Raw genomic sequence first — 22,769 nt, 5'->3', positions numbered from 1 at the left:
TAGACAAGCAAAAGGGAAGAACTTGGTCACATAATTTGTTTCATCAATGGAGGAGAACCATCTTTTTTATATTCTTGATACTCATGTTATAAAAGAGGGTAGAAAAGAGGAGCTCCAAAAAATTGCTGACCTTGCAAAGAGATGCTTAAATTTAAATGGGAAGGAAAGGCCTACATTGCATTGGAGCTTGAAGGTTTAAGGAGCGTAAAAGGGCATTCTCAAATTCAACCGAACATCCCAGAGGTGGAATACATAATAGATGAACCTTATTGTCTATGGAGTGGAACATCAACTTCAACCGGGCCTAGGAGTTTAGGGAATGATCATTTCACAACTGGAGGAAAAACCACTACTATTAAACTCATCATCTTAGCTGTCTTTGGCATATTAGAAAATATTTCATTTTTAGTTCTTACACATGCTACGTGTTTGTATTCTACCAAAAATAGAGAAAAATGCTGTGTTTGTAACTCATAATGCTTTTAGATGGATCAAGCCTCTCACGTTCGTGTACTTTTGCTACATTACAAAAAATTCTGTCATTTAATTTTATAGGTATGAAATATTTATAGATCGTATATATAATTAATATATGAGTAATGATACATTGGGTTGTGCATCAATAATTTAACCATATTAGATAAGACATTAAACTTAACAAAATAGTGAAACAAGATTCATGGAGTTGGCCTAGATAAGGCTTGGAAGAACTGTTATTATATACTATTACTCCAATAGCTTACATAATTTCTTAATTATGGTTCAAACTTCCAAGTGCCGAAGGCTTTCTGACAAAAAAAAAAAAAAATCTGTTGAAAGCTTGAAACGTGAAAGAAGAAACGTCCAAACAACTCAGAAAAAAATTGTCTATTTTAGCGTAGTAGATTAGAACTGCTGTCATGGGTTTTTGTTAGGCTTAAGCAATGTGCGTAATTTACATGACAGCTTCTAAAGATCCAAACCTATTAATGGGTATGAGGTTGATTTGATCATATTCCCTTTTCGTGATTGATTATTGGAAATCGAAAAGATGGTTTTAGCAACACTGACAAGTTTTGGTTATAAAGTAAGAACAACAAAACATTCAGTAGGCATGAAGTTCTTCTCCACAGAATTCTAGGATTTGGACTCTTTCTCTCTTTCTTCAATTCTCTCAACAAAGCTCCACATGGGTAGGAGGAAACACTGTTACAGCCACTTCAGTTTACAAATATGGATTGATGCATTTTCTTCTCAAACAGCACCTTTTAACTTCTCTTCTTGCCAATTGATATTAATATCTCAACTCTCTAATCTAGCTAATTAGTTCTACAAGCTAAAGTAAACTTGATCCATTGTAGAAATCTACAGGTATTTATTTCAATAAGAAACAAGAACCAACACTGAAATTACAATTCCAATTGTGATTGGCAGATTTTTACTGATGCTACTCTGGCTGTTGGTGGGGTGCGGCAAATTCGAAGTTCCATTTACAGATTTATCACAAGACGACTGATTGGGAGCGCATAAATCAACATTGCCTGAATAACTGCAGCATGAAAAAAAAATGAAATCTAAGTTGACGATGATGGCGATATTGTGTCAATGTTATTGTTGCTGCTTGGAACAACAAAGACAATAGAAACAAGAGCACTGGAATTACTTACACCAGTGTTAAGTTGTTATTGTTGGTGAGTGAGGAAGGTATTAATCCACTAAAGCTGTTATTTGCCAAATTTCTATAACAAAAACAAGATAAAAGAAAATAAAAGAAGTAAGAAATACAAAGTTCCAAAGATAATTAATTAGTCAACAAAATTGGAAAAGTGATGAAATACTCACAGCATATTTAGGCTGGGAAGGTTTCCCAGGAAGCTAGGAATTTCTCCACTTAAACTGTTATTACTCAAGTCTCTGCAAACGATAAGCAGAAATGATAAAACAAAATGCAAATTAGTAAAATTTCCACTTGTTTGCTTTTTGTACAGTTCTTTGTTTCTGATTTAACTACTTACATCAGTTGGAGAGTATCCAAGGCGCTAAAATCTGGGAGAGATCCCTGAAGTCCGTAGTTACTGAGATTCCTATGAATTGTTTGAAAGAAAATGAGTAAAAATAATTACCTTTGGTAGTAAACAAATTTAGCAGAAAAAAAATAAAAGAAACTAAATGATGAAAAAGAATAGATAGCTGATAAACCAGAAAATAATGAAAATAAACATGTGGAGAAACAAGATTTACAATGCCGTAATTTGAGGTGTCTCGGTATTGATAGAGCATAGAACCCAGTCCCAGGGGAAACCGTTTGGAAGACAGGGATCACCGCTCCAATTTTGAAGTTGAACAAAAGTTTGTTGTAGCATAGATAGCACTCTCACTGGCATAGGAAAGAGAAAAGAGCAAACCCAAATTAATATTTAGTTCCTGTAAATTCAATGACATTTCATAGAAAATGAAAAATAAGAGGGATGAATTTCAACCTAAATACAGTGGAAGCTATAATTAGACAAAATCCAAAATCATTATCTCAATACAACAAGAAAACGTATGAAGTCCTTATAGATTGAAAGACCATTAAAGCTGTGAACAATTTCCAGAGGAAAAACAAGGACAATCCTCTTCAAAAAAAAAAAGTATACATGCAACTATTTGATGGTTATGGTTATGGACTTGTGGGGATGCATAGTCAAGCTGCTCCTTTGCCGAGGAGAACTTCTGTATCTGTGTCATATTTGTGAAATTCAGATGGAGTTATTTTCCCCCTGTTTTTTCACAGATGGAGTTAGAGGGGATACTATGTCTCCCCTAAGTTCACATTCACCATGTACTCCCAAAGGAAAATTACTCTAGTTTGTGAGATGGTCTAGAAACTTCCCCTACAGCTTCTTCAGGTAATTTTGCCTTGTACGTATAGAACCATGATCAGTCTGGAAATGTAAGTAAGAAGAGTAGAGAGGCAATAATAGAATGGGAAAGTGGACTCACCATGTCTATTATCTGTTCCATCTGTTAGTGGGGTTCCCACTTGAAAGAGTTCCAGCGCATTGAGTATTGGGGGAAGAGTGGAGTCGGATGTGCGGTAGAAGTAGTACGTTGCATTATATCCACCCTCGTATGCAGATGTATTTGAAGTGAAGTTGAGCTCTAAAGCACTTTTATAAGGTGGAATTATGGGATGGGAAATATTTTCACCGTTGATGTAAATGGAAAAGGAACGCTTGTCCGAGAAATTGAGGTTTAGCAGTTCGGAGAAATAAAAAATGGTGTACATCTTAGTGGCTGTCAGATTAGAGAATGTTAAGGAAAAAGAACCGGACAAATTTTGGTTGTAAAGTGCCGTCTGTAATACGAATTCTGGAGGCTTATCTGGAAGGTCTGTAGCCACAATTCTGGTGTCGCTTTTCGCAGTAACGAAACCTTCGGCGGTTGGATGGTCATACCAAATTCGATCGTATTTATCGATGGGGAACCTGCAAAATCAAAAACAACAAATTCGATCATATTTATCGATGGGCATTCCAAATTCGACCATACTTAGAATTTTTCGCACTTTAGACTGTATTTGGTTGCAGTCTAGTTTTATTTGCACTAGTATAAATACATGGGAGTGCAAATGAAAAAAAACGCAAGCTTTGATTTGATTTTGTTTTGGTCCTTTTGGAATTTACTTTATTTTATTCTGGATCTTATTGTACTTTATTTGTAATGTAAAATAAAATTTAAAACAAAAATAAATCAAAATTTGTACTCAAATTATTTGTATTATCATAGTTTTGCATCAGTGCAAATGAATTTGCACTGCAATTAAACACAGTTTGAAACACAAATACAAATATATATATATATATATATATATATATATATATATAATGCAAAACCTTGTATTTTGTATTATATTATAATGTATTTACACTTTACATTTTTATATTTATATTCCTTTAAAAACTGAGCCTTAAGCAATATTTAGTGAGAAAAGTTATACAAGAGGGTGTAATTTAGGCAGAACAGGCCTAAATTACAAGGTTCTGTATTGCTAGAGATCACTGTGGGATTATTTGTGACCTGAAGCGTATTGCATCGGTTTTGCCTCTATAAATGTTGCAGAGGCTTGGGTGGCCTGGGAAGCGTTGAGCATTGCCATCAATTTCAAGGATTCCCTATCATCATTGAAAGAGACTCCACTGCCTTAAGAAGATTGTGGATTGGTTAGTGAAGCTATGGTGGGTAGGACTGTGCATATAAATAGTTTGCTTTGGGATTTAAGGTATATTTGTCTGTGATCTTTGGGGACATACTACCCCAGGCGTGTATAACACCTTTTGGTTTTGTCAAAACAAAGTTAAGGGTTAAATACTTAAATACCCCCTAAGGTTAAGTAAATGAAAACAAATTTATCCTACTATTTAAGAAATTATGTAAAATACCCTAGATATTTCCGACAATTGACAACCCTTTTAAATATGGATAGAAAAGGTAAAAATACCTTACTGCCCTTCCATTAAGTAAAGAGGTAATATGATGACCGCTGCAAAAACACACCAGAGAAGATGACTACTAGAAATTCCAACAAGATCTCCGGTGATCACTGCAAATCCCAGCAAGAGGAGCTGTAGTGGTGGGGCGGTGCTCTGTATCCATACGGAATCAAAGAGACAGAAATCGGTGGGGAGAAGAGAAGGAAAATGAAAACAATGGAAAAAAAAACCGGACTAAAGACTTCAACTCCTCCTATTGGTTGATTTGCAGGGTTTCAGAATCACCTGTGAAACCGAACTGTTGTCTCTAGTGAAGAAAGAGACAATTGCTGAGTCTGGATTAGTTTACTATATTTTGTTCCTTTTTTATTTCTCAAAGAAAAGGTAAAATTGGAGTGAAAGCAGTCTTGGGTGAGAATTTTGGTAGCGATCAAGATGGCGGTGATGCTTGTTTTGAACATGTGATGGTGAAGGAAGAGATCCCATAACATGTTTTGAACATGCCTGTACGGTTGTACCAGCTGGTGGTGTGGAGCAATAGCCCATGGCAATGTTAAATCCCATTTAGAATGTCATTATGGGTGGGAGCTCCATTGATATATGTAGCTTCAATGATGTTCCTGTTGCCATGAACTAAAACAGCTCTGCTTTTTGACTTTTCCCTAGGGTAATGAGTCCGTGATTGAGGAAGAAAAGGAGTGGACCGATGAGGATTACACTTTGCTGTAGAAACATATGTCGAAGCACCCTGTTGGAGGACCAAGACGGTGGGAGTTGCTACTATAATGATAGTAATTTGGATTTTGCTACTAGTTTCTAGAGGAAATTGAAGCGGTGCAATGGTATGGTGTATTTTTGTTCCATCAACAACAACCGGATAATCTTCCATGTCAAGTTCATCCATGAACTCCGACTCACATGGTGCAAGAGTTTATGAAGCAAATGGAACACCCAAAAGTTGTTCGATCTTTTGCTTTAACTACAGAATGGGTTCCTTGTAACCCACTTCTATGCTCAACTCACACACTCTGGTAGACATGACAACCCTCATTTTGGTGCCAAAGCTTAATTAAAAGCAATTCAGTTTCTCTCTATTTGAAGCATATATAAAGGACGAACAAAGAATTAGTAGACAATTGTTATATGCAATATTGATATAGAATTTCATAAATTACTAAATGCAAATAGCTAGCAATGAATTCAGTTTAGAAATGGAGGAGATGGTGGGAGTTGATTGTCGAGGCTTTTAGAGGGCCACATGGGTTAGATAGTGTGATTAAGACAACGGAGTTGACGTCGAGAAGAAACTAGGTGGTGGGGATTTGTTCTCCCAGTTTTTGTAGTAGAAACCTTTGGACATGTGGATTCAAGCCATTGATGGAGAAATTCCCAGTGGCTCAATACAGATAGTGTCAAAGCTAAGAAAGAAAGCAAGGGTCCAAATTGGAGCTCTAGAGAATCTCTCTCTCCTCAATGCTTTCAAGGCATTTCCAAAAGATTTTCAATGAGATGGGAGAAGATTGCAACAACCGCTGGGCCTAGGGATGGTGCCAGTTCCAAGGACCTAAAGAAGGGTAAAGGAAACCCCTGTACCCCATTCCTTGAATATTTTTCTTTCTCGAACTGAAGGATTCTACCATTGGTCAATTACAGAGTTTCGGAATCGCTTGCAAAAACCAAACTGAAGATGGTCATGTTGTAGGGTTTCGTCTTTGAGCTCTGCACTTCCTAAGTTGTAGGGATCTTGATGCCATTGCAAAAGTGAAGGGTATTTTCGACCATAAAAGGATAGTTTAGGCATTTTGAAGAAATAAGTCTTATGTGGCATTACATGTGAATGGATTAAACAGTAAAGTAGGTTTGTGTCTATTCTCTAAACCTTAGGGGGTGTTTAAGTATTTAATGGTCCATATGAGTCTGCCCGAATTAAATTTAAGGGTAAAATATAAAAACCTTCCCTGAAGTTTTTGACAATCATAAAAACCTCCTCTATAGTTTCATTTTAGTAAAATCCTCCTCTATAGTTTCATTTTAGTAAAAACCTCCCATCTATTTTTGATAAAATTAACAAGTACCTCCCTTCCATCAATGACCAAGACGAAAAACATTAAAGAAATGATAATTTTTTCAAAATACCTACTTTACCCTTTCTCAAACACTGCTCATCTCTTCTCCCTTTGAACCCAAAAGCAAAAGCAACGGCGGCACTGGTGACAGCGGTATGGCAGTCCAAATTAGGACAGGAGAAAGAGCAATGCATTTCCAATGAAAACAGAACAGATAACCAAATCAGCCCATATTATCTTGTAATGGGCGGCATTGCATTTCATTTTCTGACAATCATAAACTTTTTGCTATCGTTGGCTGCAGGGGGCTTTGCAAAGCCTGGCCGATAGCCTACCACGGACAGTTGACTTTCTGGGAATTGAGAAGAACTTCTCAGTTCCACCGGTTGTGCCTTTACACAGTGAAACCAGCATTACCATGCATTTTAGTACATGTACAACCTTACTAGTTTTTGCTACTATGCACCAAACAGACTGAGAGAAGCAATTAGACAACGAAGAGAGAAAGAGAAGGAACTTACTATAACTGAAGTTGGCAAGGCTGCCACAAGGGACGTAATCGTAGACAATGAGTTTCTCCTCGGAACCCCAGTAGAACCCTCGTATGCGCACCAGATTGGGATGGCACAATTTAGCTATATAAGCTTGACCTAATTCTCGAAATCTCAATATCTCTCTGTACCACTCTCACCGGCTCTTCGCACTGCCAGCGTCATCCCGTCCTCCAGCACAGCCTTGTATACTATGTTCAAACTAGTCGCTCCCAATATATAAGTCGATGCTTTCAACAGAGTCTCCAGTTCCGACTTCGTTTCTCCGTCTACAGTTACTAGAGACCCTCCCTTTGTTCTTGTTGCTTTTTCTGTTGTTCATCACCCACCTTTTCAGTCTTCGTCTTCGTCACTATCGGTGCTCGTCAGCTCGGACATCTCTTCGCCATCGTTATTTTTCTTTCCCAGGCACCAGCACGCCAGCCCTTTCGGTTCCGTTGATGACAAAGGCCAGATATCTTTCCCATCCATTTCGTCTTTCTTCTCTGCGCTTCCTGTACTTCTGACCACCTTCTTCCTTCTCTTCCTTATTTGGTAATCATAACAGAATATCATAGCCAGAACTCCGATACTAGCCAAATCCCCAAAGATGATGCCTACAATTGTTCCTGGTCTGAGACCCCTTTGCCTTTGCTATTGAGTCCCATTCATTGTTCCAGATGACCCAGTTATAGGTGTCAAGTCTATGGTGTTCGGAATAGTTGCAAATGCATGAGAAGAAGTAATTTCAGAGACATTAGGTGGAGTAGAAAGAATGGAAGTCATGGCACACAGGTTCTTTAGTGGCTTCCCGCATAGACCTGGGTTGCCAGCAAACGATTCCGTTTTCTGATTGAGAAAAGCTACGTTTTTCCGGGATTTCTCCTGTGAAATTATTGAACGAGAGGTCAAGTGTGACATTCCCTAGGATTTGCTTCCCAAATTCCAGTGGAATCCTTCCGACGAGCCTATTGTACGAGAAGTTCAAGTAACGGAGGCTGACTCCACCGAAATCTAGCGGCAACGACCCGTTAATCAGATTGGAAGACAGATCAACGACTTCGAACACACTTGGAACACCGCCATAGAAGTAATTATTGCTCAAGGAAACGACTGTAAGATTTCGAGGAGCAGTGATGAGGTTCTGAGGAATCTTTCCCGCCAAGGCATTAGCAGAAAGGTTAAAAAACTCAAGGTTCTTCAACCCTCGGATTGTCTTCGGTAATTCTCCTGAAATTACGTTGTTGGAAAGAACAGGGGGTTAACTGACTAGAAGAAGAAGAAAATGAGAGAAAGGGAGAGAGGGAGGAAGGGAGTAGCTGAGAGGGGGTGTCGCCGCCATTGATCTGCTTCTAGGTTCGAACGAACGGGGAAGGAGAGGAATAGTGCCTTTTCGATTGATTTATGTTGAGGGAGAGAGGGGCAATAGGAAAGAGAGATTAAGAGGGAGAGAATGGTGGAAAGGGAGAGGTTTCGCATGAAGTACCGCCGTTGCTGAGAGTTGCAGAGGTGGTGGTAGAAAACAAGGGCAATGGAAGGGGACAATGCTAGAAGAAGAAGAAGGAAAGGAAGAAGAAGAACAAGAATAACTGAAAAGAACAAGAAGCCAAAGAAGATTAGAGAAGAGGAAGAGATCGGATTTAGAGGGGTGTCGCCACTGCCTTTGCTTTTGGCTTTGAACGGGAAAGAAGATGAGCAGTGTTCGAAAAGGGTAAAATAGATATTTAAAAAAATGATCATTTCTTTAACGTTTTCTGTTTTGATCATTGAACGGAAGGGAGGTATTTGTTAATTTTATCATAAATAAAAGGGAGATTTTTTGTTAAAATAAAACTATAAGAGAGATTTGTATGATTGTTATAAACTTCAGGGGAGGTGTTCGTTGTTTACCCTAAATTTAACACACATTAGACTTAGGTGGGCTCGGGCCTTGGCCAAGTTAGGTGGTCAGTTTGTAGTATGCCTATTAGGCCCAATATGAAATGCCGTCAACTTATTTAGCACCAGTAATTTAAAGGCTGTCAATTGATCCCAGCATTCTGACTCTGAATCTGATTATCCTGAAATTTTTTGGGCAATTGGATCAGATGGAGATTCAACCACATACAATGTCCCACAAAAAATATTATTTATATATTGTATATAATTATATAAAGTTTATAATTCGTAATTTTAATACTTTGTATTTATATACATTATTATATATAAATTAAAAATAACTATTCTTTTGATTATTTTTTAATTTTTTTAATCATTTTAAACACAATGAAATAGTTGCAGATTAAATTTGGATATTCAAGTACGATCATGTAGTGAATCAAGTTTGGGCTGAGCTACAAATCGGGCTAAACCTAGATTATGGACCCAGACCCAGCCCAAAAGATAGAAGAGCATGGGGCTTTTGGCATAAACCCAGTGGACATGAAATCTAACCGTGGCCCATGTAGAATCCCAGGTTAGGTTATGTCAGAAGTCTGATCCAAAATTCCAACCCGCTTTTTTTGAAGTCCGGATCTCCTACCCAAGCTGATTCTACCCACACCTACCCTTATCCGCATGAGATTGCAGCCACACATGAGAAACATTGAGTTTATCACAATCACACATGGAGAACATTTCATCCTCTGTGCATAGTACTATGCAGGGGGAGATGTTCCCAATTCACGGGGGTAGTATATTATGGGTAGGCATGGGCAAAGTTCTAGTGGGCAGAAGATCCGGAGTCAGAAACATTATTTCCATGCATTAGGAACATCTCAACATCTCCCATGCTTAATAACATGCAAGAGCTAGCATGAGATGTTCCTCATGTGTGGGTAGGAGATCCGGACCTGCAAAAACAGAGGATCCTCAAATCCGCCGATTTCAGTTGAGTCATAAACAATCTGGGGTTGAGAACTTGAGGGCAGTAATTCTTGGATCCACCAAAACGGTTTCCACTTTCCACCCCATTTCCCAGCCCCCAAATTAATCCAAAGTCTAAATACGGACAAAGAATTTGGAAGAAGATATGCATGACTTGGCATATGACATAACGTACCTGACAGTTTTATCTCCGCCATAGTTTATTCTTCGTTTGAAGAACAATGGATAATTTGGATCAGCTCCACCATACATGCCTAAATCCAAGCTTATTACTTGAATTGCAGAAATAAATGGTTGGTGATCAGGACTTGTCCGAGCAACACAGACACTTATGGCATCAAACTTGGTGAGATATATCACTTCGTAGTAAAATGGGTCTGTTCTGCAACTGTCCACTTTTCCCCAGCGGTTGCCGTCGAAGTGAAGATCAAAAGTTGGTGTAGATGATGTTTCACTGTTGTTGCAATTCCCATAGTAAAAGTATGCACGGAGAAGAACACGCTCTCCCTTCCCCACGTCAATGGAGTAGCAATTCTTGTTTCTAGTGGGAAATACTCTCCGAGTTGTGTATTGAATAGCAACTGGTGAATTACCTGCACTCGGAACAGTTTCGCTTTTACCGCTTTTAATGTAGGGCTCATCTCCAACCCAAGTGATATTGTTGGCGTCAGTAAAAGAACCCAAGGAGCCACAATCTATGTTCAGGAATACTGCATTCGATCGCACAGCATGAAAAGCAAATGAAACAGAGAATGGATTATTATGGACGATCACACAAGAAGAAATATTAGTTGCTCATGAGAAGGGGAACTTAATTACCAGCTAGTGTTGGCACGGATAGGACGAAGAAACCCAAAAGCATTTGCAGGAGAAGAACAAGAATGTTGATCATGGTGGTCTCTCTACAGAGCCGGGGTTGAGACTTGAGACTTGAGAAAGAGGTCCGGGTCCCGGCCGGATTGAGCTTTTAGCTTGTCTCCACGATTCCACACTTATAATTTTGATTTGCGTTTTGCCCGATTGACTAAAATTTGCTTGCGTCAATGGTCATGATATTTGCCAAAAAAAAAACAAAAATGTCTCGATGTTTGAATATTCAAAGGATTGTGACCTATAGTTGAATTGGTCTTAGCTATCACTTACGAGAGTCTTTAGCGTCCTGAGCCTGAGGTGCTCTTTGGCAGTCAGATCATGGTTTTCTCCTCTCAGAAAGGCCATAATCAGACACACCTTGAGTTAAGAAACACTGCGTTGCCAACACACCGTTTCTAAGGCAGGAGACTCCTACACTATGAGTCAAGAGTCAAGTCAACGTGCAATAATTTAATTTGTGCATTAAAGTGCCAATAAATTTATTGGATGGCTTGTACCGATAGTGGTAGCAACTTGATGAAGCTAGCTACCACCAGCAAGTTGCTACAAAAAAAAAATAAGTTCATTAATTTACTAGAACACCCCTATATTTTTAAGAGTTCATTTTACAAAAAATATCCTTATAGTTTGCCACCTATTTACTTAATCAATCTTTGGTTAAGAAATGAGAATTTTTTGTTTTGCCATCTAAAAATGATAACATGATATTGGAAAATGTTCAAAGGCATGGATGCATGATTATTTATTCCAAAAGTACTCTAACACTTCATACAGAAAACAAAATTAATCAAATAGGGCCAATGGTTGTTTGTATTTTAATAGGGGCAAAATTGATATCTTCATTTTTAGTTTTATTAAATTTATTTGAATGGATGTGAGGGTCAAAATTGTTATTTTTTACTTTTTATCTAATTGAAAAATTGATTAAATAAATTGATTGCAAATTATAAGAGGTATTTTAATAAAATATAAAAATACAAGTTAAGTTTTAATCCATAAAATTATAGGGTTGTTTTAGTAAATGACTCAAAAAATAATGATAAATTGTTGACTTAGCTTTTGAATGGGTAAATGGCAAAGATTCGAGCAGCAGCTCGCTTTTTAAAATTCTTATCATTTAACACATGGCTTTAAAGCAGTGGTTGGCCAAGGCAGTCGAACCACTCAAGTGGATTTGCTTAAAAAAAACCATTGAATCATTTAATAAACCGTCGATTTAGACAATTGAACCACTAATCATTTCAACCCAGACAGTGGTTTATGGTTTTTTATTTTTAAATATTGAATAATGTTATGGGTAAACTAGACAGCCAAATTGCTGGCCTAGAAATTAGAGGCAAAAATATTTTTGATAGTATACCCTGAAAGATATTGCATAAATATGTGAGGGTGCTCATTCTCAAAAATCTTTATCAGGTTGGAAGTTAGATATCTTTCTAGGTTTGTCAATGGCTTAGCTTTGGTATGGGTTCTAGCTCAGCCTAAACCGATCCAAATCTATACCACCCAATCCAACTAAACTAAATGGGATATTGTACCGGGTTGGGTCAAGCTCATCTAGATGAAAAATTGAAAACCAACTCTGCAAGGCTATTTCTACAAATGTTGCAATGTCATAATGTTAGCCGATGGTTTGGAGTGGATCAACCTCAACTGAGAACCAATTAAAGCTGATTCAATCCTGACCCAAACTCAAGCAAGTTTGAACCAATGTGAGCTCGAAACTTGTGTTTGCATAGGCTAGAGAACCCAGGTTCTTCACCGAGTTGAGCCATGCTTGGGATTGAGGCCCAAATATTAATTAAGCGCTGGGCCCTAGATCAAACACAACCTGCTCATTTGCTCAAGTAAAGAATTGATTGCTAGTTTAAACTTACTTGCAAAACTTAACTAAGATCAGTATTAATAGATTTACCTTTACCTTCAAAGCAACGTTGGTTATGGATCTAGAAAATTAAGGCCTCGATTGTATTTATTAACTACTTACTTTATTTTTTAGAAATATAGGTTGATTTGTCCATTCCCTTTTCCTGATTCATTATTGGAAATTCCAATTATGTGTTTAGCAACAGTTAACTTCTGTCTACCAATAACAACAATAACAATCAATGGTATGAGGTTCTTCTCCACAGCATTCCAGGATTTGGATTCACTCTCTCTGTCTCTCAAATCAACTAATTTAAGGGGCTGTTTAATAAGAGCTGAAGATGCTGAACTGAAAGGTTTATTGTTTTGTGCTTTAGTGAATAGGTTTTTAAGGAGATTTTGGAGCTCCAATGGCTGTTATCAAACAGCCCCTACCCACTGCAGTTTGTAGGTAGATAGATTGATGCATGATTTCTCCAAAGCTACAGTGTCTTTTAAGATGGACTTTTTACAAAATAAATGACCTTGGTCATTTGACAAAATCAGTTATGCTTTTAAGATAAACATTTTATAAACAGTGAGTGGTATAAAAAAAATATTTTCTTTGACCAAATTTCCCCATTATTACTGTTCATTGTCTTCCCCCTCCTGGGTAAGTCTTCCTCCAATCTCTCTCCTATTCCCTCTTCTCTCACTCTATATCTTACTTCTCTCTTCCCCTCTCCCTCCGTTATCCCCCCCCCCCCACTCCCCCATCTCCGCTCGCTGCTATAACCAATAGTATAGTGGTGGTTCGGCCCGTCACTACTATCACTACTTCGGTATAGTATTACAAGTACTTTGGTGATTTATCACCATTTTTCTAGAATCCTTATTGTCCCACGATGCTGGCACCCATTTTCATTATCCATTTCGTCTTTTCTCAATAATACACGGAACCTCTTGCTAAGCGATGCCGTTGGTAGCAGTGGCAGTTGTTTTGCACCACTGGTTGATAAGTTTTGAGTACGAGCTATGACTGAAGCAACACTTCTTCCTACCACCTTGCTAATCATATTGCAGACTGATGTCTCTTCTTGAAGACAAATAACAAATCGAAACAGATTGTCGTATCCCTTGCTGTAGCAAACGAACCTAGGCCAAAATACGACCAGGTAAGCTCTGTTATTGTTCACTGCATTTCATTCTCGTTTTTTTTATTTTCATTTTCGTGCTTTTCAAGTTAAATCCCCTACATTTTATTACGAAGCAGTCAGGATCTGAGGGGAAATTGCCAGAATTGGTGATGAGGAATCCGCTGATCGAACCAGCTTCTGGTAAATGGTCTGATGGTGATGCCGAAAAGAAGAATGAGAGGAAGGTGAAGAAAGAAGAGGGAAGAGAAAAGAAGGGAAAAGAAAGAGAAATGATGAAAGAGAGAGAGAGAGAGAGAGAGAGAGATCGGATTGGAGAGAATATGATCGTTGTCGCACCTGGTTCAGTGTTGAAAGGTAGAAGAAGATGAATAGTATTTGGACAGTTATAGAAGAGAGAGATGCTAAGAATGAGAGGGGAAAAAGTCTTGTGACGAGTCTTTTAATTGAGGGCAATTTTGTCCTAGAAAATTAAAGTTCTTTCTCGTTCATTACTTTTATCATTATTTCAAAAACATAATTGATTTTGTCAATTGACCTGGTCATTTATTTTGTACAATTCAAGTCTCTAATTTAATTAGTTTTATAAGATAAAATTAATTCATTATAGAATTCTACAGGTACTTCAATAAGAAACAAGAACCGACACTAGAATTACAATCACAATTGTGACCAGAAAATTTTTACTGATGTTGCTCTGGCTGTTGGTGGAGGGTAGCAAAATCGAAGTTCCATTACCAGAAATATCACAAGACGACCGATTGGGAGGACATAATAAATTCGGGTTACCTGAATAACTGTAGCATAAAAAGAATAAGACAGAGAAAGCCAATATTATTGTTGTTATTTAGGCTCAATTTGGAAGGAGTATAAATTTTAATATAGTAGAGTGTAAAATCTTGTATTTTATATTATTTTGCATGTATTTGTACAATATATATTTGTTTTTAGGGCTCAGTTTGAAAGGAGTATAAATATAAATTTGTACAATATAAATACATATAAAATACAATGTTTTAAGCTCTACACATTTGTATTTGTACTCCTTCTGAATGGTTTCAAACTGAGTATACATACAAGATTTTGCACTTTACATATTTGCTCTTTTCAAACTGAGACTTAGAAACAATAAAGACAAGAAAAAACAAGGACAATTGATCTACTTACACCAATGTTAAGTTGCTCTTATTAGTGAGTGGAGAGGGTATTAATCCACTAAAGTTGTTGTTTGCCAAATTTCTACAACAACGAAGAGAAAAAGAAACAAATAAAAGAAGTGTTAGAAAGATGCAAAATTCCAAACGAAAAAATTGGCCCTCAGCAGGAAATACTTACAGCATGTTCAAATTAGGAAAGTTAGCCAAGTATCTAGGAATTTCTCCACTTAAACTGTTATTATTCAAGTCTCTGCATGCCATAAATCAGGGCAATGTTATTAAAAAAACTACAAATTAGTGCAATTTCCAATTTATTACTTACATTAATTGGAGAGTATCCAAGGGGCTAATATCTGGGAGAGACCCTTGTAGTCCATAGTTACCGAGATACCTATGAATTGTTCAAAAGAAATAGAACTAACGATGTTCCTTTAGTTGTGAACATAGTTAAAAGAAAAATTATAAAGAAATAAAGGATGAAAGAAGATAGATAGTTGGTAAACCTGAAAAAAAAAATAGCTCAATAATGTGATTAACTAAAACTATATGCCTTCCAGAAAAAAACACTAAAACTAAAACTATATAAGGTATATTGCAAAAATAAAATTTTAATTCCCAGCCCAAACACAAAAAGAAAATATGGGGAAACATGATTTACAATGCAGTTACTTGTGGTGCTGTCTCGCGAGAACCAAAGGTACATTGGATCCAGTCCCAGGGAAAATCGTTTGGAAGACAGGGGTCACCGCTCCAATCTTGAAGTTGAACAAAAGTTTTTTGTAGCAAAGATAGCACCTTTACTGACATAAAAAATGAAGAAGAAAGTAAGCCCAAATTAATTAATTTTCAATTCCTGTAAATCTCAGGTAGAGAATGATAAAAAAAGGCACTTTTACGAAGCTTTAGATCGAATAATTTCAACTTAGATAAAGAAGTTGTAATTAAATAAAATTCTATATCATAACCTAAAATCTGAATACAATGAGATTATATATCAGCCTTTATTGATACAAAAACCATTAAAACGGTAGCGAGACTAGAAATGGCAATTTGACCTATCCCCGTGGGGCTTCGCCCCATCCACCTTGGTCTCGGCTGGTTTTTAAAACCACAGGTTATGGTTCCAAGAAAACCTGAAACTCTGAGGATCAGAGATGGTATTTATCCACCCCACCCTAACTATATTATATAACACAATTCATATAAAATTGATAATATATGTTAATATATATTATATTATATTATATTATACTCTATTATATTACATAATATTAAATAGTTTTAGGTAGGTTTCAAAAAATTAAAATATAATAAATTTATAAGTATACAAGTAAGAATGACTTTGGCGAGGCAGGGCAAAGTCAGGGATCCCCGCTCTTTGTAGGGACGGGGATAGAGCTTAGATTTTTAGTAGGGATAGATTTGAGTAGAGACAAGCCGAATAGCTAGTTATTCGAGCTCAATTTGCCAAGTCTATACAAGGCTCGAGCTTGAGCACGACTTGGCTCAAGCTCGACTAAGAAAAATGTTTTATAAAAATAAAATATATATATATTTTTATTTGATATTTAAAAAATTAAGAATTATAATTAGTTATTATTATATAAAAGCAAAAATATTATATATAATATTTTTATTATATATTATTTTCTATAATTTTATATTGTTGTTGTTGTTATTATGCATGTAGTTATTCGAGCTTAGTTCGATTAAAAAACGAGCTTGTAAATTGGACTTGAGCTTGGTTCGAATCTCGATTTCAATCGAGTTGACCCGAGCTTGAATAGCTCATGAAGAGCTCGGCTTGTGGCCACCCCTACCCACTAGGGTTTGGGGCAAGAAATTTCAATTCGGGGTCAGGTATGGGGCAAGTAAAACCCAACCCACCCCTTCCCATTGTCATTCCTAAGCCAGAGAGAGAGAGAGAGAGAGGGAGAAAATTCTAACTGAACTAAGAACCAAATCTTTATAATGTGGGATAGATTCTTCTTTTGAATTGGTGATTGAATGCTTACTTTCAAAGTGACTTTGCTTTTGTAAATGGTTCTTGTACTACTACCAATGGACTTAGTGAAGTCAAGGGCAAAGAAGGCTAGTTTTCCCCATATGAGTAACTACAATTGACTAATGAACTAGATAACATCGGTGATTCTCTTTGAAAATTTGAAGAGTAGTGAAGGGTTAAAAAGTCTTTTTAGTAAGGGAAAATTTCTTATTAGTATGTTGTACTTTGGTCTTAATGTCATTTTGGTCCCCAATTTTAAAATGCAACAATTCAAGCTTTACTTGCCATTAATTAGTTGTTAAGTGGCATTTGAAAAATATACAAATGTTCTTTAGTGTTATTTAATTTTCTTTATCAACCAATCAAACATTGACAAAAAAAATAACAGCCTCAAATCCTTATCTCTTCTATTCAAAAAAGTTGTAGTCACCAGAATGCTCACATGACAAAAAAAATAACAGCCTCAAATCCTTTTTCGTCAACATTTGAATAATTGATAAAGAAAATTAGATGACACTCAAAAGGTATTTATATCCTTTTCAAATGCCACTTAATCGCTAATTAACTATAGATATTGAATTGACATATTTAAAAATTCAGTTACTAATTGTTTCCTTTTAAAATTCAAAGACCAAAATAACATTAGACCCAAACTACAAGATACTAATCCAAATTTTCCCTTCTGTTGTTAATTCTGTAAAACTAAAGAAGCTTATAAAAGGAAAAGAAATGGTAAAATACCCAAACAGTATAGAGACTCAAGAAAACGGGTCTATAAAGTAAGACTCACCATGTGTCCCATTTGTTCCAGAAGCTTCTAGGGCGTTGCCGATTTGAAAGATCTCCACTGCATTGACCATTGGTAGGAGAGTCGAGCCGGATGGTGGTAGAAGATCGTAACTTGTACCCATTTTATTGGCAGAATAGGATATATTTGTGGTTAAATCAATCTCCAAAGCAGTTCCATAAGGTGGGGTTATCGGATTGGTGATATTTCCGCCATTCAGATAAATCCAGAAAGATCGCTGCTCCGAGGAATTTAGCTGCTCTAATTCTAAGAAGTAGAAAACGCTGTACAGTGTGATCTCATCCTCACCGATGTCCTCGTAATCAACGATCCATATGGCAATACCAGGATCAGACGAATTTGAGCTTTTAATTTCTGTCTGTAACACAGATTTCGGAGGCTTATTTGGAAGATCTGCAATTATAACTTCACTATAGTTCGCAACCAATTCAGTGCTTCCTGCATATCTGAGCGCAAAACGATCATATATATCGCCTGGTTCCCAAACTCGATCATATTTATCATCTGGGAACCTATAAAGAGAGAATACTCGGAAGTTAGGACCTTTTTCTTTTCTAATTAAGTAATAACAAGGGAAAATTTTGGTTGCTAATGAAGGATTGCGTCTTTCCTCGGTCTAATTCATTAAAAATGCCACATCTAATTAATGAGGGTTGTCTAGGTTTGAATCATGCTCAACTGAGAACAAAGGCAGAAAACCCTAACATAATGACTGTCGATGCCCTAATTCTCTTCTTTGTGGCAGAACTTCCGATGAAAACTGCCATGAATGAAGATGAATTAACAAGAAATGGCTCAGTTTGTAAAGAGACATGAATGATGGGAAAAAATCACAAAACATATGACAGACGCTGAATGTCATCCCTGAAAATTTAACGTTTATTTGGCACTAATGTCATTGCTCCAGAAAACAATGACATATCAGTGTTATATCAAAAAAAATGGTGCTCTAAGAAATGCTTAATTATTTAGAATCGTTTTTTCATAAAAAACGGTGCTTCAGATCATGCCATGAAAATCGAGAAGACGTAGTTTGGAGTAATACCGAATTTGATGTTTTCAAATATTGCAGTTCATTGCTGCCAATGAGGATGTGATGTGAACTTCCTATAATGGATATCAGTGCTGAAAATAAAGACAAATATAGAGCACTGGTATCAAACAGAAAATATTACTATTACTCCTATAATAAATGTCTTACCTAACGAAAAAAAAAAAAACACCATTTTCTCAGAAAATATAATAATTCCAACCCACACATCAATATATCTGCAGCACCGATACTAAACACATACTTAGAATGCCATGAGCGTAGCCACAATCCATAATCTTTTCTATTCTATTTCGCTACATGCTTATTTTTATTTTCTCCAACCCAGAAAGAAAGACGTTTTAGTAAGGACCCATTTCAACTGAATAAAGACGGAGAGGAGAGTCCCCAACCGCTTGAGGAGGTGTGCTTTTGAGTTTTGATCCTCCTTACTCCTTACCAAATATGTTTTTGACCGTTGAAGCTTATATAACGCCTACATAGACTCGAAACAGGCACACAATACCGCGGCATCAAACAATGCCTTTGTTAATCTAATGTGGCAAATGCGCTGACTTGCAGCAGTAAAGAGGGGCAGAAGGATACATTCATCATTTATTGGAGTAAAGAAGGGCTTTGTTAATATAGAAATGGGAAAAGAAGTGACATTATGAAACCAGTTTCGTTAGAGCCTAGAGGTTGCTCTCTGTCTTTGAATAAGAGACATTCAGGTCAACGATATTAAAGATTGGATGTCATCATGGTTAGTTCGCCAAGCCACGTCCTTGGCTAGGGATGGGTAGTGAAGTCCTGTCCAACTCAATTCGGATTATATATATTATGTTATATATATTAAAATATATTTAGTATCATATTTTAATTATAAATTTTCCTTTGTTTTTATTTAATCTATTTCAATAAAATACTTATAATTAAAAAAATTTAAGGTCCCACAGAGAACCTATCTCCATTGGTTAAGCAAATTTGGTTAATCATTCAACTATTCCCACAACTCTTCATTGAATTCGAAGCTTAAAAAAAGTTAATTAATTAATAACTAAACAATTATTAACTATCTTTTGTTAATTATGAAATAATTAATTAATTAATCATATTTTTTATTATTTAGTATTTTATTATGAACATTTTTGTTTTACTAATTCATATTCATTTGTTAATTGTAATTAAATTATTTTGTTATTATCTAATTAAATAATTAATAATTTATTAATGAGTCATGGCTTTAATATTAATTCTGAAGAGCAGTAGAAGGAAGTGTTTTTTCTATTAAATAAGTTTATCCATCCATTTCCACTTGTTTTCCACCAAAATGGTAGGACCCACATCCCAAACATTAGACGTCACATCAGTGCCTTGCATGCCCCACATGCACATCTCAGTGTGCATTGGGAACATCTCCCCCTACTTGTATTTGAGAGATTGTTCCCATTACATGGTGATGTGATGTGAGGTGCAAAGGTAAGTATCAAAGGTGAGATTGTTCCCAGGGAATATCTCACCTTTTTTCCATCCCATATATCTAGACTTGGCAAAAAGTTGACCCAACCCGTGAACCTAATCCAATCCAACCCGAAAAAATAGGGTTAGGATCTCATATTTAGCTACTCGAATGTGAAAATGACCTTGATTATGGGTTAACCCGCTGACCCGATTGTCAAGTCTAATTAGGATTATTTATGCATTGTTAGAAGTTTCAACTCTTTAATTTTTTTCTGTTTAGTCTTTACCTTTTATTGTTTACTCTTTAAATTGTTAAATGTTCAAGTTTTTTATTTTATATTTGGAATTTTAAGGTTAATTCTTTTAATTTTGATATTTTTCATATAATTTTTCTTTATTTTTTAGGATGACCCGAATTGACCCATGGGTCAACCCTAACCCGAACATTTAGGGTTAGGGTCTACCATTTGACAACCCGACCCAAAGTAACTTGACCCAATCCAACCCAAACCCGACCCACCCAACCCAATTCCCAGGTCTACATACACCAAACATAAAAAGAAAAAAATATTTTAGAATATTCAAATTTTCCCTTCTCATACCAAAACCCAAACAAAGCCCAAGGGAAACTCTTGCTATATATGCGACAGAACCCTTTTTTCCAAATAACTGAAGACTGTGTCTGTGTTTAGTAAGAAAAATGAGCATTACTTGTCGTTCTTTCTTCATTGTCTAGATCTAAAATTCTCCACAGAGACAGTTTGAATTTGCGACAAATGAAAGAAATTGGAAAATATGTTGCATTTGACATAGACATACCTCACATTTTTATCTCCGCCTTGGTTTGTTCTCCTTCTCGTGAATAATGGATAAGTCGCACCAAGTTTGCCATACATGCCTAAATCCAAGTTCCTTATTTCAATTGTAGAAATAAATGACACGTCATCCGGATTGAACACATTCCGAGAAACGCAGACGCTTATGGCTTCAAACTTGGTGAGATACATCACTTCTTTGTAAAAGGGGAGGCCTGAACTAATATTGTACACTGAAGCCCAGGGGTTGCCATCGAACTGAAGATCAAACTGCGGTGCAGTTGATGTTTCATCCGTTTTAATCCCATAGTAAAAATGTGCACGGAGAAGAACACGCTCTCCCTTCCCCACCTGTATGGAGTAGCAATTCTTCTTTCCGGTGGGGAATACTCTCCGAGTTGTGTATTGACGAGCAATTGATGAATTAACTGCACTCGGAACACTTTCGCTTTTACCGCTTTTAATGTAGGTTTCATCTCCAACCCATGTGATATTGTTTGCGTCAGTGAACGAATCCGAGGACCCACAATCTATGCTCAGGAATACTGCATTCAATCGCAAAGAGTAGAAAGTAAATGAAACGGAACGGATTATTATCGACAATCACACAAGAGGAAATATTAGATGCTGAGAAAATCTTACCGGCAGCCAGTGTTGGCATGAGTAAGACTAAGAGGCCCAAAAGTATTTGCAGGAGAATAACAAGAATGTTAGTCATGGTGGTCTCTCTGCAGAGGCAGAGTTAGAGAGAGAGAGATCAGATACCCCAGACAGAGCTTTTAACACAAATTTTCTTTTGCGTTTCGGCGGATTGACTTCAATTTACAGTTGCGTGGACGCCGAAGCCGTCTAGGTGATGTTTAGTATTAAAATTAAAGATCGTCACGCCTACCCTAAAATAAATGATTTAGCTACGTTGTCTTCATCATTATCATATGATGATAAATGATTAATAATAAAGTGTTGACCCGGGGTTGAGTCCGTGAAAATGAGTAAAACCGCTCATTGGATCCCGGTTTTTAACATATTATATCCAATATCGATCATTCCCGGCTGAACAATAGGCAACTAGTCACTAAGTTGGACTTGGCTCTTTCCGATGGGATCCAAGAGTCCATCCGTGGGATGTAATTATTCGTATTTGGCATTCAATTTTTTTAAGTGTTTATGTTTTGAAATAAGTAATTATTTTATAGTGAGCATTTGGCATTTTTTTCTCTAATAGGTACTTAAATAAGTATTTGTGATTATTTTGTCTTTTATTTTATTTTTTTTAATTTTTAAAATATATTCTTTGAAAGAATTTTTAATAAATTATTTTTATAAAACATTTTTATAAAACATTTTTATAAAAGTATTTTTATGAAGGTATTTTTAGAAAAGTACTTTTATGAAAGTACTTTGTTAAAAGCACTTTTATAAATGTACTTTTACGAAAGCACTTTTAAGAAAGTATTCTTACAAAAGTACTTTTATGATAAAAGTGCTTTCATAAAAATACCTTCTTAAGCGTCAACATTTACTCACTCATTTACTTCCTGCACACACATTACCTGCCAAGCATTAATTATAGGAGATCTGGTGCACCCAAGGACTTTCTCCAGGAGCACTCTCGCATTCCCCCCAGCTTCACACCTCATAGTAACTTGAGCGTCGGAGCCTCCGCCTCGGGTATCCACCCCGAGGCCTCTGACACTCTCTGTCTT

The 22,769-nt window shown here is 36.5% G+C and overlaps 2 protein-coding genes and 1 pseudogene across 2 annotated transcripts; all 3 read right to left on the bottom strand.

The window, feature by feature from the left end:
• Positions 1–1,060: 1,060 nt before the first annotated feature.
• LOC104608875 (uncharacterized protein At1g24485-like) lies at positions 1,061–11,070 on the bottom strand. Its single transcript, XM_010274995.3, has 8 exons — positions 10,735–11,070; positions 10,091–10,625; positions 2,965–3,449; positions 2,221–2,356; positions 1,995–2,063; positions 1,822–1,893; positions 1,647–1,718; positions 1,061–1,528 (listed from the first exon to the last, which is right to left on the bottom strand). Exons 1-8 carry the CDS (start codon positions 10,805–10,807, stop codon positions 1,360–1,362), a joined length of 1,611 nt encoding a protein of 536 aa, XP_010273297.1. The 5' UTR covers positions 10,808–11,070; the 3' UTR covers positions 1,061–1,359.
• Positions 6,809–8,311, bottom strand: LOC148790154 (putative LRR receptor-like serine/threonine-protein kinase At4g37250; annotated as a pseudogene).
• A 3,342-nt stretch (positions 11,071–14,412) lies between the features above and the next one.
• Positions 14,413–21,859, bottom strand: LOC104608874 (uncharacterized protein At1g24485-like). Its single transcript, XM_010274994.2, has 8 exons — positions 21,706–21,859; positions 21,068–21,608; positions 17,740–18,269; positions 15,603–15,744; positions 15,267–15,335; positions 15,123–15,194; positions 14,955–15,026; positions 14,413–14,584 (listed from the first exon to the last, which is right to left on the bottom strand). Exons 1-8 carry the CDS (start codon positions 21,779–21,781, stop codon positions 14,413–14,415), a joined length of 1,674 nt encoding a protein of 557 aa, XP_010273296.1. The 5' UTR covers positions 21,782–21,859.
• Positions 21,860–22,769: the final 910 nt, after the last annotated feature.

This window comes from Nelumbo nucifera, chromosome 7, assembly GCF_055504915.1.
Source record: "Nelumbo nucifera cultivar China Antique chromosome 7, China Antique-T2T, whole genome shotgun sequence".
NCBI classification, from domain to species: Eukaryota; Viridiplantae; Streptophyta; class Magnoliopsida; order Proteales; family Nelumbonaceae; genus Nelumbo; species Nelumbo nucifera.
The sequence above is the reverse complement of the archived record's forward strand: the minus strand, read 5'-3'. Positions and strand labels throughout refer to the sequence as shown.

Excerpts from the sequence above, each read along its gene's own strand:
- LOC104608875 (XM_010274995.3), bottom strand. The coding sequence starts at position 10,807 with ATGATCAACATTCTTGTTCTTCTCCTGCAAATGCTTTTGGGTTTCTTC. Across the intron at positions 2,064-2,220 it reads ACACCTCAAATTACGGCATT|GAATCTCAGTAACTACGGAC; the intron begins GTAAATCTTGTT and ends AACAATTCATAG. Across the intron at positions 1,719-1,821 it reads CTTCCCAGCCTAAATATGCT|AAATTTGGCAAATAACAGCT; the intron begins GTGAGTATTTCA and ends TTTTTGTTATAG.
- LOC104608874 (XM_010274994.2), bottom strand. The coding sequence starts at position 21,781 with ATGACTAACATTCTTGTTATTCTCCTGCAAATACTTTTGGGCCTCTTA. Across the intron at positions 18,270-21,067 it reads GGCGGAGATAAAAATGTGAG|GTTCCCAGATGATAAATATG; the intron begins GTATGTCTATGT and ends CTCTCTTTATAG. Across the intron at positions 15,336-15,602 it reads GCACCACAAGTAACTGCATT|GTATCTCGGTAACTATGGAC; the intron begins GTAAATCATGTT and ends AACAATTCATAG.